The sequence below is a fragment of the Trichechus manatus genome, unplaced genomic scaffold (assembly GCF_000243295.1).
Source record: "Trichechus manatus latirostris isolate Lorelei unplaced genomic scaffold, TriManLat1.0 scaffold00125, whole genome shotgun sequence".
Classification (NCBI taxonomy): Eukaryota; Metazoa; Chordata; class Mammalia; order Sirenia; family Trichechidae; genus Trichechus; species Trichechus manatus.
Window position 1 is genome coordinate 873,603 of NW_004444061.1, and position 16,368 is coordinate 889,970.

At 38.5% G+C, this 16,368-nt stretch overlaps 1 protein-coding gene across 1 annotated transcript in view; it reads left to right on the forward strand.

Annotated features, from left to right (window-relative positions):
- Positions 1–16,368, forward strand: part of LIN7A (lin-7 homolog A, crumbs cell polarity complex component) — a 153,249-nt gene that overhangs the window by 96,098 nt on the left and 40,783 nt on the right. Inside the window, exons 3-4 of the mRNA XM_004384608.3 lie at positions 1,034–1,105; positions 3,551–3,760. Coding sequence (XP_004384665.1) covers positions 1,034–1,105; positions 3,551–3,760 — 282 coding nt within the window. The remainder of the gene's footprint in view (positions 1–1,033; positions 1,106–3,550; positions 3,761–16,368) is intronic.

A 16,368-nucleotide genomic window follows, 5' to 3' on the forward strand; every position in this document is an offset into this window, starting at 1 on the left:
TTGTTGTTAGTTGCCATCAGTTCGATTCCAGTTCATAGTGATCCCATGTGTGTAGAGTAGAATTGCTCCATAGGGTTTTCAGAAGCAGATCACCAGGCCATCTTCCAAGGCATCTCTGGGTAGGTTTGAACCACCAGCCATTTGGTTAGCAGTCTAGCTGTCTTAGGCTGAGTTCTCTAGAGAAGAAAAACCAGTAAAGTATATAAATATATATAGAGAGATATTTATATCAAGGAAACAGCTCACGTGATTGTAGAGCCTGGAAAGTCCCAAATCTGTGGATCAGGATAGAGGCTTCTCCTGATTCATGTAGCTGCAGGGGCTGGTGAACTCAGGATTGGCAGGTCAGAGAGCAGGGCTCCCACTCACAGGCTGTGAAGATGCGCGAATCCCAAGATCAGCAGATAAGCTGATAGCTCAAGTCCCAAGAACCAGAGTTCAGATGAACAGGAGGCATCCGCAGGATCCAGAGCGAGCAAAAAGCCAGAATGTCTGCTTATATTCAGATGCAGGCCACACCCCCGAGGAAACTCCCTTTCAGCTGATTGGCTACTCACAGCAGATTACATCATGGGAGTGATGAGATATAAACACTGAGAATCATGGCCCAGCCAAGTTGACACACAATCTTAACCATCACACTAGCGCTTAACTTTGTGCTACATAGGGAAATTAGAAAACTATTTTTTTTAAGTGTTCCCAAAATTTAAGAATTAAGTATATTCATAATCTTGATCACATGCTTGACAGATAGCAGTATATATGAAGGTAAAAACTTTTACTGACAGAGTAAAAGGATTGTATATTTGATAAACATGGATAAGCAAATTAAACCTTCTGAGTAAAAGTACCCTCCTAGCCCCATCCCCCTGAAATAGAAGGCTTTGGGGTTCAAATCATCAGGATAATTGATTTGAACCTATTTTACTTTGTAATAGGGAACTTCTGTTTTATGATGAAGATTTATTGCAACCAAAGAAATCATATTCTTAATGTTCTTACACATTCTTTTTGTTTTATGTAAACATTCTAGGTGTATCAATATATGCATGAAACGATAACTGTTAATGGCTGTCCTGAATTCCGTGCCAGGGCCACAGCAAAGGTAAGGCTTGAGTAACTTTAAAAATATACTTGACCCCAGTGATCTAGTAATTGACTGTGCGCGTGTGTGTTTCAGGTATTCTCGTGTGTACACTGTAAGAGAATTTAGACATCAGTGGCAGCCCAGAGTCTAGACCAGTACTACTTCCCAGGTAAAAATCCTAATGGAAAATTGAACGTTTCTGCTGCTTCTGTAGCTTGAGAAAGGAGAATGATTTCATTAAGCTCACTAAATGTCCATTTGGCACAAGCAAATGTACTGGTTCATAGTATGAAATACTACATGGTTTTCTGACACATTGCTCTGTTAGAAAAGAGCCTGTTCCCTGTTCAATGCATGAAGATTTCTTTGTACAGGTCTAAAGATGAGCCCTGGTAGCGAAGTGGTTAAGAGCTCAGCTTGCTAACGAAAAGGTCAGCAGTTCAAATCCACCAGCTGCTCCTTGGAAACCCTACAGGACAGTTCTGTTCTGTCCTATAGGGTTGCTATGAGTTGGAATCGATTTGATGGCACACAACAACAAAGATTTAAGTTAGACAAGAAAGGAATTCACCTGATACCCACTCATCTAGGATTTTTCTGTGTATTCAGCTGAGCAGTGGGTAGCTTGCTGAACGAATGTGACATTAACCTAAAAGGAAGACATCTCACTTTTTGTGGTAGTGACCATATTTTCTCTTCAAAAACTCAAGTCCAGAGATTGTGGAGACCCTACTAACTGAAATATTACAGCAATAGGATCATGAAATTATCTGGAAAATAGACCACTAGGAAACAATAATTTTAAAGTAAAATCACTGATGCAGTTCTCCGTTTCCAAATACAGAAATGTTAGAACAGATATACAACTTGCTTTTTAAATACTTTCATCTTTATAATAAGCTATAAGGAGTAAGAGCTGGTGAAAATAATCATAACTTTTATGTTCTTTTATGTGTTACATCACCTCTTATTTAGTTTCTCTCCTAATTTTTAATTTTTATTCTGTATCCAAACTGTAACTGAACACTAGATTTGTAAGTTGTTTTTTTTTTTGTTTGTTTTCAACCAACACCAAAAAAAAAAAAAAAAGGTATTATTATCATTACATCATGTTTTGCTTGTACTGAAGTGGAACACACACAGAAAAATGATCCCTACATGCTTTAATTAAGGGGGAAGTGAATTATATAGTGTTTTACCATTCTCATTTCTTATTCATGTAGAACAGCAGGATAGCAGCATAATGTTGCAATAGCACAATATTTTCTGGTTGTTTCTGGGCTGTCTGCATTGCGTCCATGTCAGCCATTAAAATCTATGCATGACAACAAGGTTTGCATGAGCAAATGCATGTAGCTAAAAACGAGCCATTATTTCCATGCCATTCACTGTCTTTCACTAAATGCAGACAGTAGCATAACGCTGAGTTGATGTGATAATGCTGTGTGTGGAAAAGAATGCACAGTAGTTCTGAATCAGTATTTTCACAGTATTGAGTAGATCACTTTATAGTAGACATCTAATCAACTATGGTTATGGTGGGTTAATGGAAGTGGAAAAGAAGAAGCAGGCAGACAATCTTTTCTTGATAGAAACAACTTAAACGCTGCTATTTTATTTCCACAGGGGGGTGGGGGGCAGAGCAGGAACTAATGGTAAGTTATTTTCTTGAAGTTATTTAAAGAAATTAATAAATTAATTTTAAAATCAAAATTTAAGTCATATTAAATGATGTTTTGTATAAAACCATAGACTATCCAAACTTTTAATTATTTGATAACAAATAGTGTTCATTTTGCATAAATCACTATAGTAAGTTGAGACATTACAATGTAGAAACAGAATTGTGCCAGATAAGAGGACGTCTAATAATAATATGGAATATAAATTTCAATTAATAATAACCTGTTTGCATCTATTATTCTAGTTCAGGGTTTTTTGTTTTTTTTTTTTTCCTTTTAGTCATCCTCATTATTAAATAACAAAAAACTGAACATGCTAAGCTGGTGTTCTGGCAATAGCAAGATATGTATTCACAAGTATATATACATATAAATGCTCCTCTGTTTGTTTAGTAAGTATTTATGAACATTTAGGGTCAAACACCGAGTACACTGTGTGGCATACAAAGAAGTATAGGTAAGACATGTATAAAATAATTATAGTACTAGGTAGGTATCATTATATGTACCAAAGGCTATTTGGTCATTGGGAAAGACTTTTAAGAAGAGAAAATTTTATGGTAATGGATAAGCTCTATAAAGTTGGAAACGGCTGGGTGGGGCCTTACAAAAGGAAGGAATCATACATGACATGTAAATGAAGAAAGGCCCCTCCCTCTTGTGTTCTTTCTTTCACAGGAGAAAGCTATAACAATATGAAGAGTTGTCTGATCCACTACCACAAGCATATATTAGCCTTATTTCTCTCGTTTTGTTACCAAATGACCATCTTTTCTTTCAGGCAACAGTTGCAGCTTTTGCAGCTAGCGAAGGCCACTCCCACCCTCGGGTAGTCGAACTGCCAAAGACTGATGAAGGCCTTGGTTTCAATGTGATGGGAGGAAAGGAGCAAAATTCCCCCATTTATATCTCTCGTATCATTCCTGGAGGAGTGGCAGAAAGACACGGAGGCCTCAAAAGAGGAGACCAGCTGCTCTCAGTAAATGGAGTGGTATGTTTACAAAATAACCAGAAATTTTCTCTAAGAGTTTCTTTTTTTTTCTGATGATACTGTAGTCAATGTTGAAATACTGGAACAAATCATAATTTTGTATCCAAACAGCTTTCTCATCACTGATGGACATTAAACCTATAAAAGCAGTAAGTTTATAGTTTGTATGTCTCATTTCATCTTGTTCAGGTATGATAAAGGTGGACTAATTAAAAAATCATCCCAAGAAATTATCCCAACTAGTGGAATTTCTCCCATATAAGACTCTATTTCAATTAATGCTTATAATAACATAATGCTTTTTATCACAGTGCTTTTTAACAATATAAAGGCACTTTTTATCTAAAGTTACTATAAGCAAATGCACACATTAAAAAAAAAAGATAAAACTCCTTACCCTATAATGTGTTGGTTTTTTTTTTTTTTTCATTTTAATTCAAGAGGGAGAGTAACTTTAATATGTACATAGTAATACCACAGATGAAAAGGTAAATATACATATAATTCTCTAAGCCTTGTCTACAGCTATAGCATAATAAAAACATATTATCTCCTACCCCTAAAAAAGTTTGATGGCATTACTGTTTATCACATGTATTTCAGTTTTCAAATGAAATTAAGATAAACTAAAATGCATAGCATTTTAAAATAAAATTATGAACATACATATTTTTAATAAACTCATATTTTTTGGATGGCATTCCCCCCACATGTAATAATGAATTACTAAAGAAATAGCCTGATGTAAGATGAGTAATTTTCTCCCCAAACATAAAATAATCTAAAAGCACAAATTTCAGAAAAATAAATAGCAACATATCAATACTTACCTGCCTATTAATCTATGATCATTTTTCCTAAGAACTTAAGATTTTAATAAATAAACTAGATTTGAATTATTTGTAGCCACATTGATCTCTGCTTAGAACACCATATCCAAAGAAAATGCATTTAGAATATGATATTTCATTGGTAGCAATGGATTAAAATTTTTCTTTGTCTCTTGCATTTTATTTTTTATGGGTTGATGAGGAGGCAGTAGTGGGTCAGTGGTAGAATTCTCACTTTTCATGCAGGAGACCCGTGTTTGATTCCCGGGCAATGCACCTCATGCACAGCCACCACCTGTCTGGCAGTGGAGGCTTGTGTGTTGCTATGATGCTGAACAGGTTTCAGTGGAGCATCCAGACTAAGATGGGCTAGGAAGAAAGGCTTGGCAATCTATTTGCAAAAATCAGCTAATGAAAACCCTATGGATCATGGGGATGGCACAAGACTGGGCAGCCTTTAGTTCATTTGTGCATGGGTTGCAGTGAGTCAGGGGCCAACTTGACAGCAGCTAACAACAACAGCAGTGGTTTGATAGTATCCAGAACCATTCATTCTGCTCTGCCCAGTTCTCTGATGTATATCAAAATCAGCAATCCATGACTATTTCATTTTATTTAGCATTCCAATTCTAGAATTACTTGTTTCATTTACTTTTTTTATGTAATAATGCTTTAAGATGAGCTTTTTGTTGACCTTTATGTAATGATGACTTTTCCAAAGCATGTTTCAACTGATCATTCCAGAGCTGAATTTCGTAGTAGAGGGCTCTAGAGCTAGGTCATGTAATTATGTCACTCAGTAGTCTATACCTCAGCATATGAATTTATATTTTCTTGAATATATGGATAAATAAAAAGAAGTTATGCATTTAAAATCAGTATAAAATGTACAAAAAACAAAAAAACAAAAAATCAAAATACAACAACTATATAAAATGACAATAAGTATATATGAAATCAGTTTCATAGGTGGTTGATTTTGAACTATCTGTCAAGAAAGCTATGGGAGCTAATGAGCTGTAGTTTAACCTAGATGACACATATTCAGGGAACACAGCTGTAGACACTGCACAATCACTCATCCATTCCTTGCAGTTACCTTGAGAGGTACCTAGTAAGCAACAATGGGTTTAAGAGCTGTCTTAGGCTGGGTTCTCTAGAGAAGAAAAACCAGTAAAGCGTATAAACATATATATAGAGAGAGATTTATATCAAGGTAAAAAGCTCATGTGATTGTAGAGGCTAGAACGTCCCAAGTCCGTGGATCAGGGTAGAGGCCTCTCCCCAGTCATGCAGCCACAGAAGCTGGTGAGCCCAAGATCGGCAGGTTGGAGAGCAGGGCTCCCACTCACAGGCTGTGAAGGGTGACGAATTCCAAGATCAGCAGGCAAGACCACAAGTTTTCTTCTGATTCATGTAGCTGCAGGGGCTGGCGAACCCAAGATCAGAAAGCAGGGCTCCGCTCACAGGCTGTGAAGATCAACGAATCCCAAGTTCGGCAGATAAGCTGACAGCTCAGGTCCCAAGAACCAGTGAAGAGATGACAGGAGGCAGCTGCAGGATCCAGAGTGAGCAAAAAGCCAGAACGTCTGCTCGTATTCAGATATAGGCCACACCCTGAAGGAGACCCCCTTTCATCTGATTGGCTACTCACAGTATATTCAATCATGGGAGTGATCACATTAAAACACTGAGAATCATGGCCTAGCCAAGCTGACACACAATCTTGACCATCACAGGAGCTATGGAGTCAGGCAGACCAGGCTCTACCATTCAATGTCCATATTATTATGGGTTAATGTCCTCTAAGCATCAATATTCTTATCTGTAAAAGGGAAAAACTAATTAATTTGAAGGACTCTGATGGTAGTTAAAATGAGGCAAAACATCTATTGAGAGCTGTCCTGTGACACTTGGGTGCTGTTTGGTAGATAAGTATGGCTATGGAAGTAGTTCAAGGTGGGTGAGGGTTTTCAAATCCCCTACCTAGCCGCCATGATATTGTTATTTCTAGTTATGTTGAAAGAAAGTCTCAGCGTAAATTCTGCTACACATATAGGCATGTACTAGCAAACATTTAATAGCAAGCAAACACTAATTGATTCACGTAAGCTCTTTAGTGAGTTGGATGAAATCCCAGTTCTCTGTCTATTCAGATGTTCCAGTAGTTGCCTTTGAGAAAAAAGGTTCACTTGAGGTAAATGAGACAACATCCCAGAGTCAGGATTTTGTTGCAGCAGGCAACCAGAAATACTCTTAAACTGACAGGTAGAAATAGGACCATTTAGTGATCAAGCCTTGGTACCAATTCTACAATACAAGCTTTGGTCCTCTTTAAGATTTTTCTACCCTTTTCATGCAAAGGTGGGGAATATCTCCAAAAGATTTTAATATTCCACATATATTCAAAACATTTTAATTTATCATTTAAGTTCCATTATAACATTCATCATGCTATTTAATTGGCCACTAATTTTTCCAATGAAAATCTATTTCTGACTTATTTTTGTTAGTTAACAAAGTATTATTTGATAATTGCAATAGGTATAACAAATACTTTTATAGTGGCCCCCTCTAGAGTGTGGCCTTTCTGATATTCCGTATTTAAGGGTTCAACTCCCAACCAAACCTCTGGAGTGGTTTAAACTCCTAAAATTGAAGCTTAAAATATTGGCATATCCACATAATCAAATGATGTAGTATACAGTATCTATTTTTGAAGTATTAAAAAATAAATTATAGACATTGTAACAGTTTCTAATATTTATCAGGTACTTATCATAAGGTGGAAACCCTGGTGGCATAGTGGTTAAGAGCTACAGCTGCTAACCAAAAGGTCGGCAGTTCAAATCCACCAGGCACTCCTTGGAAACCCTGTGGGGCAGTTCTAGGGTCACTATGAGTCGGAATCCACTCGACGGCAACAGGTTTGATTTTTTTTGGTTTTATCAAAAGGTAGTTTTCCTTCCGTAAATCAGGGCACTTTGTAAGAGCACAAAGTAGCTAATCCAAGGCTAGTACCCTGGACTTCTAACACCGAGATTAGAGGTTTTTCCAGTATAAATAATTCCAGGAAGGTGGCAGTATTTAATGGAAAAAAAAAACTCTGTAATGGAAGGACAAAAAAAATGTTAGCAAATGAGCAAATGATTTCTATTTCTACTTTGAAATAAAGTACCTTTTGGGGAAATTAATATAGAAGATTTACAGAACATGACATTATAAATGGAGAACAAATTTTGGAAGGAAGTGATTTGGAGGGCTGAAGCAAACCTGAACTACGTCAGTGAAAGTACTTTGGGGAAAACTTCCAACTGTCATACTTAAAAAGTAAATAAATTATTCCATGGATCTTCAAGTATCTGAAAAGAAATCTTCATTATGTTTGTTGTTGTTCTTTTTATAAACTCTACTGATTTCTAGAAAGGATGTGTCATGATGTCTTATAAAAGTTAAATATGTTAATACTGAACTGTTAATATAGGATGTTAGGTAATAAAATGGGATAGTAAGGGGGAAAATCAATAAATAGAAAAAAAGAAAAAAATACAGCAATTGAGCAAGTAATTTTTTTCTTAGCTTCTTAAAGGTCAAAATAGAAGGAAACTCATACCAGCTCAGCTCTTATTGGGAGAGAAACTTTTCTCCATCCCCGGGCTTCAAGAGAAATTTCCCATGGGATTTTTGCAAATGAGACGTTGAATCACCTAATACAATTTTATAAAAAATAGGGTGGCCTTTTGTGCCATATGCCAACACTCAGTGAAAACTTGGAGCTTAATGTCCAATTAAAATTTAATGTTAATAGGTCAAAAAGTTATAGTCAGAATTTTAGCTTTCTAATGATTTGCTTTTCACCCTTTTCCGCTCAAGTTTTTCATCAGCAATTTTGAGAAGCTACTAAAGGACTATTTATAAATGTCACAGCCAATGTGGAGCCAGCAGGGATAGTAAATATATTTAGTGATAGTGATAGAGTCAGAATATAAAATTCTCAGTGGAATAGTACAATAGGGCTAATTTACTAAGGATTTATGTAAAATTAGCTGCATATGTGCAGAATCGGGAAGGAATTGCTAATCATCAAAACCTAAAAAAAGCCTAGGAGATTTCAGTTAATTTCAAGAGGAATGTAAGGCAAGTTGGGGGTGGGGGGGAGAGTCAATGTGATTATTGTATTGCTGTTGTTGTTAGCTGTCCCCGAGTCCACCCTCAACTCATGCAACTCCACATGACAGAGCAGAACTTCTCCATAGGGTTTTCTTGGCTGTAATCTTTACAGAAACAGCCAGGCCTTTCTTCCATGGAGCCACTGAGTGAGTTGAACTGCCAACCTTTGGGTTAGCGACTTATCGTGAATCGTTTGCATCACCCAGGCTGCTTAAATATAATCATAAGTGTATTAGTGTAAATATCTTGTACAGGACACGGAAGGATATTGGTCTAGATTTTGAGTGTGCTGTTCAGCTCAGACGTTACATTGTGCTCTTTCCTTGGTTCCACCTGTGAGAAAAACAATAAGCTTGTCCAGAGAAGAGCAGTCTTGTATATGAGGATCATGTTAAAGAGGGATATGAGTTCTTTAGAATAGAGAACACTTAGGGCAATAATGGCTGAATTCAGTTGTCAGGCATTGTGCAAGGCAACAGATGCCAGAACAAAGACCAATGGGTGAAAGTCACAGGGCAGGCATATTTCGGCTTGTTATAATAAAGACCTTTTAAACCCTTAAAAAAAAAAAACCAAACCATTGCTGTCACGTCAATTCCAACTCATAGCAACGCTATAGGACAGAGTAGAACTGCCCCATAGGGTTTCCAAGGAGCGGGTGCTGACCTTTTGGTTAGCAGCCTAGCTGTTAACCACCGTGCCATCAGGGCTCCTTTAAACCCTTAGAGCTGTCTAAACAGGGAAAGGCTGAATCATAAGGAAATGTATACCCATCATTTGAAGTTTTAATCAGAGATTAGAAGACCTGCTGGCAAGGACATTTCAAATCTGTCTAACATGTAGAGGGTTGGAACAGTTGGCCCCTAAGGTCGCTTCTAACGGTGACTCTGTAATTCTTTGTCTTTAAGTAAGATTTTGCTGAGAGACTATATATAACCCTCCACAGACACACACCTCCTGATACTCTGAAGGCAGGTAAGTAGGCTGCAGCTACCCTTTGTATACCCTTGTTGTTGTTATTAGTGGCTGTCGAGTCAGTTCTGACTCATGACGATCTCATGTGTGCAGAGTAGAACCACTCCACAGGGTTTTCAAGGCTGTGACCTTTCAGAAGCAGGTCGCCAGGCCTGTCTCCCAAGGCGTCCCTGGGTGGGTTCAAATGCCAACCTTTCGGCTAGTAGTGGAGTGCTCCTTTTACACTCCCCAGGGACAACCTATGTACTCTGCTAAGGAGATATTTTCCTCAAAAGAAAGATTAGAAATCTGTTCTTGTTAGTTGCCATTGAGTTTGCTTCAACTCATGATGACTTTATGTATATAACAGAGTGAAATTAGAAATCTTCTACAGTATACTTTTTTAAAATTTATTTAGTACTTTGTAATTTGTGAAAAGCATTCACATGGGGTTCTCAGATTTTTTCCTCAAAACAGTCCTGTGAGGTGGATGTTGTTGTTGTTGCTATGTTGTTAGGTGTCCTGGAGTCAGTTCTGACTCATAGTGACCATATGTACAACAGAACAAAACACCGCCCTGTCTCGTGCCATCCTCACAATTGTTGCTATGTTTGAGGCCATTGTTGTAGCCACTGTGTCACTCCATCTCATTGAGGGTCTTCCCTTTTTCACTGACTCTCTACTTTACCAAGCATGATGTCCTTCTCCAGAGACTGGCCCCTGCTGATAACACGTGCAGAGTAGGTGAGACAAAGTCTCACCATCCTTGCTTCTAAGGAGCTTTCTGGCTGTAGTTCTTCCATGACCAATTTGTTCGTTCTTCTGGTATGAGGTGGATAGTGCCAGGGTTTGCCCACAGTTTTACAGCTGAGGATGTTGAAGCATGCAAAGTTTATGTGAGTTGTTTCAAATCATATAGATAGAATGTATTAGAGGCCTCAACCCAGGCCTTCTGACTTCAAATCTAATTCTCTTTGTATAACACCAACCTGCTTCATAGTAATGAAGGACTATTTAAGTATGAAGATTGAATTAGGAGTTAAAAAGAAAAGAAATAAAACCATTCATCTTTAGTCTTCTCCCCTCGCCTTGCCTCTTCTCTTCCTCCTTTTTTCTCCTCTCCCTTCCCCTCCTCATCCCCCATCTCTCTCTCTAACATACATATAGAAACACAAATGGATCAACAAAAATACACACACAGACCCACACCCAAATACACACATATGCAGTGAATTTCAACCTTTATTGTAATCATATCTGATACTAACCAAATGAAATAACTGGTTATTTTAAAAATCAGTCTCAGTGAAATTGGAAAAAGCCTTGTGGATGGTACCAATGCCAGTTTCCTGGTTTTCATGTTATACTATTGTTATGCAAGATAAACATTGAGGGAAGCTGGGTAAGGGTGCAGGACCTCCCTGTATGTTACTTTTCAACTTTTTGTGAATCTATGATTATTTCAAAATAAACATTTTTTTAAAGAGGAGAAAGTAAAAAAAAAAAAAGAAAATTACAGTATTCCCAAATATGATATCCTTTGGTACTAAGGGGAGAGATATTAGATGAAGAGCAGGAAGACAGAGGACAAAAAGATAAAATCAAAAGCATGAGAACTTTAAAAATATGTCATATCAAAAAGAGGCCTTCATTAGCTCTGAAATCCAAGCCTTGTTGGAGAGAACCATTGGTGAGAAATTACAGTTAAATTTGCCTAGCTCTATAGTTAATCTGGAAACCCTGGTTGCGTACTGGTTAAGAGCTACAGCTGCTAACCAAAAGATCGGCGGTTCAAATCCACCAGACACTCCTTGGGAACCCTGTGGGGCAGTTCTGCTCTGTCCTATAGGGTTGCTATGAGTCAGAATCCACTCGATGGCAATGGGTTTTTTTTTTGGTTTTTTTGATAGTTAATCCAAAATAAAGCTGTCGATTCAGTGTATGCCCGGTTCTAATTGTTTTTTAAGCATAACAGATGAATGAGTGAGAGTTTAAGGATGGAATGGAATAAATTGTTTCCCTGGATTCTGGCTTTTTTCCCATTTAAGAAGTACACACGCCAAGGTAAGGGTGAGTAAACACAGCCCAAATTATTTATGTGGAATGGCTGTCAGGTGTGGAATAAGGAAGAAACAAAAATTAAAACCCTTTGCATTTGAGCTCCGTGTAACTACAACATCCCAGAGGAGAAATCTGTATTTATCTGAAAAAAGATAAAACATAAAAAGATTTCCTTTAAATCACTATAAAATGCACTGCAAGATTTTTACTTTAATGATCCTTTAAGCTCCACATTACAATATGTGCTCCCTTGGTGGCAGCAATTTGTGTTGCCTGACTTATCTCCAGTATTAAAACAGTTCCTGGTACATAGTCAATGCCTCATGAAAATTTGTTGAGCGGTGCTTACCATGTGCCAGGCACTGTTATAAGTACTTTCACAAATGGACGAATAATTCCCCCATAGTGGTCCTTTAAAGGAGCCCTGGTAGGGCAGTGGTTAAGCACTTGGCTGCTAACCGAGAGGTCGGCCTTTTTACTCTACCAGCCATTCCTTGAGATTAAGAGGTGGCTGTCTGCTTCTGTAAAGATTTACAGCCTTGGAAACCCTATGGGGCAGTTCTACTCTGTCCTTTAGGGTCTCTGAGTCAGAATCGACTTGACGCCAGTGGGGTTTGGTTGTTTTTTTTTTTTTGGTTTCATGATCCTTTGTGATAGGTGCCGTTATTATCATTCCCATTTTACAGATGCCGTTATTATCATTCCCATTTTACAGATGCCGTTATTATCATTCCCATTTTACAGATGAGGAAACTGAGGAGGAGAGAAATCAATTAATTTAGCCAAAATCATGCAACTACTAAGTGGCAGAGCTGGAGATTTTAACTCAGACAGTCTGGCCTTACTCATCATAATTTGAGGGCAAATAAATCTTACCAGTTATACAAGTTGCTGTTGAGTCATAGGTGTCAAAGTAGAACTGTATTCCATGGAGTTTTCAGCGGCTGATTTTTCAGAAGTAGATCAGTAGGCCTTTCTTCTGAGGTGCCTCTGGGTGGACTCAAATCTCCAACCTTTCTGTTAGCAGCTGAGCGCCTTAACCATTTGTTCTACCCAGGGATTCCAATAACTATCTTAACCAAAACCAAACCTGTTGCCATCGAGTCGATTCCAACTCATAGCAACCCTATAGGACAGAGTAGAACTGTGCCATAGGGTTTCCAAGGAGTGCCTGGTGGATTGGAACTGCCGACCTTTTTGGTTAGCAGCTGAGCTATTAACCACTGTGCCACCAGGGCTCCATAACTATCTTAGCCATTATTAAATTAGTACTTTAATGTATGTTGTAGAAAAGATCAAAATTTCTTAACCTCTATGGATTTGCATAAGTGCATTTTTGATGGGGAGAGGATCTGGCTTCTTAAATTCTCATAAGAAGCTTTGACCCTTTAAAAGCTAAGAACCACTTTTAAAGGTAGTAATATTTTTGAAAAAGAAGTTTACTTTAATCCCAATGGTTCAGAATACTGAGGGGAGCATGAAAAGTTTGGTTTGAATGTATTTGAGTTGTTTCATACCTGCCTATCCCACCATTCCACTTTGCAGTAGGCACACGAATACTAAGGGCCAGAGTGTGGCCTGTACAGCCAGTCTTCTGTGGCTGAGGCTGACTGGGCAGATGTGATCCACATGCTCTCTCTAGGGTCCATTTGGCTGATAGAGGAGAATCAGTGCAGGCATAAAGAGGGAAAAGGCAGAGCCTTAGCCCTCTGTTCCCTACAGGCCTGATGTGAGAGTGCCCAACTCAGTTCCAGACTGAGAGATCTCAAGTAAAGCTATTCTCCTCACATTGTCATTAGGAGTTGTTAGTAGATTATTGATCTTTCTCCCCGCTGAGTGGGAGCTCGTTTGGGTTATAATTAAATAGGAGTGCAAGCTGAAATTTCAGTTAAGTGCTAAAAATTTTAGTTCTAGGATGACATCTGACACTTCGCTCACATTTGTGAAGTACAATTACATTGTTTTATCCCAGTCACCTTCAGAATGGCACAAACAATGCAGCATAATTCAGTGTAGCTGTCTTAGTTATCTAGTGCTGCTATAACAGAAGTACCACACACATGGATGACTTTAACAAAGAGAAGTTTATTTTCTCACGGTCTAGTAGGCTAGAAGTCCAAATTCAGGGCGTCAGCTCCAGGGGAAGGCTTTCTCTCTCTGTTAAGTCTGGAGGAAGGTCCTTCTCATCAGTCTTCTCCTAGACTAGGAACTTCTCTGCGCAGGAACTGGGGGTCCAAAGGACACGCTCTGCTCCCAGTGCTTCTTTCTTGGTGGTATGAGGTCCCCACTCTCTGTTTGCTTCCCTTTCCTTTTATCTCTTGTAAGATAAAAGGTGGTGCAGGCCACACTCCAGGGGAACTCCTTTACATTGGATCAGGGATGTGACCTTAGTAAGGGTATTACATCCCACCCTAATCCTCTTTAACATAAAATTACAGTCACAAATGGAGGACAACCACACAATACTGGGAATCACGGCCTAACCAAGATGACACGTATTTTGGGGGGGACACAGCTCAATCCATGACAGTAGCTTTCAGTGTTGAGCAGGTGATGTTCTAGTCCCCATCATTCTGAATTGGCTCCTGATAAGAGATCTTTGAATTTAAAAAGCAGAACAGGGAAATACTGCGTATTTCCAGTAGAACAGATAAGAACAGTAGAACAGGTAAGAATAGCTTGCAGGTTAGAATTGGCCTTCGACCAGTTCCTTCCATTTGGAACCCCTGCTGGGAATTTGCATTTCTAACAAGTTCCCAAGCACTTCTAATGCCACTGGGACCAATTCTGAGAACCACTAGTGGAGCAGTGATCCTCAAAATTTATTACACGTAAGAACCACCTGGAGATCTTGTTAAAATGTAGATTCTGATTCAGTATATCTGTGCTGGAAATGCAAATTCTCAGCAGGGGTTCGAACTGGAACAAACTGGTTCGAAGCCCAGGTTAGAACTACCACATTCCCAGCCTCTGATTTCAGCATGCAGGAATGGGTACTAGGTATATTAGTTCTCACACATTATAGTATACCCAGTTGTACCATAATTCGAGTATAAACTGAGACTGTGCTGATAAAATTAAGTAAAAATGTATCAGTGCTACAACATATTCACATTTAGTCAGTGATAAAGTATAAGTCTCTAGATGCTGTAAAGCATTTCCCAACTCATGGGGCCAGGCTGACCTAAATAACTATTTAGATTGCCGATAATGAGTATTTGACTGTTCAGATTAGTCACTGGTGCAGTCTTTCTTGTACTTATTTTTACTGTTTGTTGTTTGTGCTTTCCTCATTTTTGTGCTGTTATTTTAGCAATGCTTTTTATCCATTCATTCATTCAGAGCAATTTGTAGAGCTATTTGTAGAGCAATTATTATATGCCAGCTATTTACCTAAGCCCTGGGTATAGAATGCTAAACAGAAAAGATTGTAACTCTCATGGAACTTTCTGCCTGGTAGAGAGTAAGAAACCAAAAAACACCAAACCCGCTGCTGTTGAGTCGATTCCAACTCATAGCGACCATATAGGTCAGAGTAGAACTGCCCTATAGAGTTTCCAAGGAGTGCCTGGTGGATTCGAACTGCTGACCTTTGGTTAGCAGCCATAGCTCTTAACCACTACGCCACCAAGGTTTCAAAGAGAGTAAGAAGATAATGATAATAATAAAAGATAGATAGACAAACAGTACAGTGTTGATATATCTGCCACTTACCCCAGTCTAAGGGAAATTCCCCAATTATTCTGTTTAGCTCAGAGTAATGAGATTTTCACTCCATGCATGTATTAGTTTCTTTTTTTTTTAAATTTTTTTTTATTGTACTTTAGATGAAGGTTTACAGAATAAATAGTTTCTCATTAAACAGTTAGTACACATACTGTTTTATGACATTGGTTAACAACCACACGACATGTCAGCACTCTCTCTTCTTGACATTGAGGACCTATTATTTGGTGAAAATATACATAGCCAAAGTTAGACCATTTTGAAAGTTTCTACACGAACAATTCAGTGACATCGATTACATTCTTCCAGTTGTGCTGCTATTCTCACTATCCTTTTCCAAATTATTCCATCACCATTGTCTTCAACTCACTATCCCCTAGGCTCCCCATCAAACCTTCTGAGTTGCTATTGTCAGTTTGATCTCACATAGATAATTCTTTTTTTTTTTGTACCTTAGATGAAAGTTTGCAGAACAAATAGTTTCTCATTAAACAGCACACACATATTGCCCATAACAATGGTTAACAGCCCCATGACACGTCAACACTGTCCCTTCTTAACCTTGGGTTCCCTATCACCAGCTTTCCTGTCCCCTCCTGCCTTCTAGTCCTTGTCCCTGGACTGCTGTGCCTAGTCCTGTTTTGTTTTATGAGGCTGTCCAATCCCTGGCTGAACAGTGAACTTGCAGATGGGCTTCACCACTGAGCTAAAACGGTGTCTGGGGGCCATACTCTCGGGGTTTCTCCAATCTGTCAGGCCAGTAAATCTGGTCTTTTTTTGTGAGTTAGAATTCTGTTCTATATCCTTTTCCAGCTCTGTCCAGGATCCTCTATTGTGATCCCGGTCAGAGCAGTCAGTGGTGGTAGC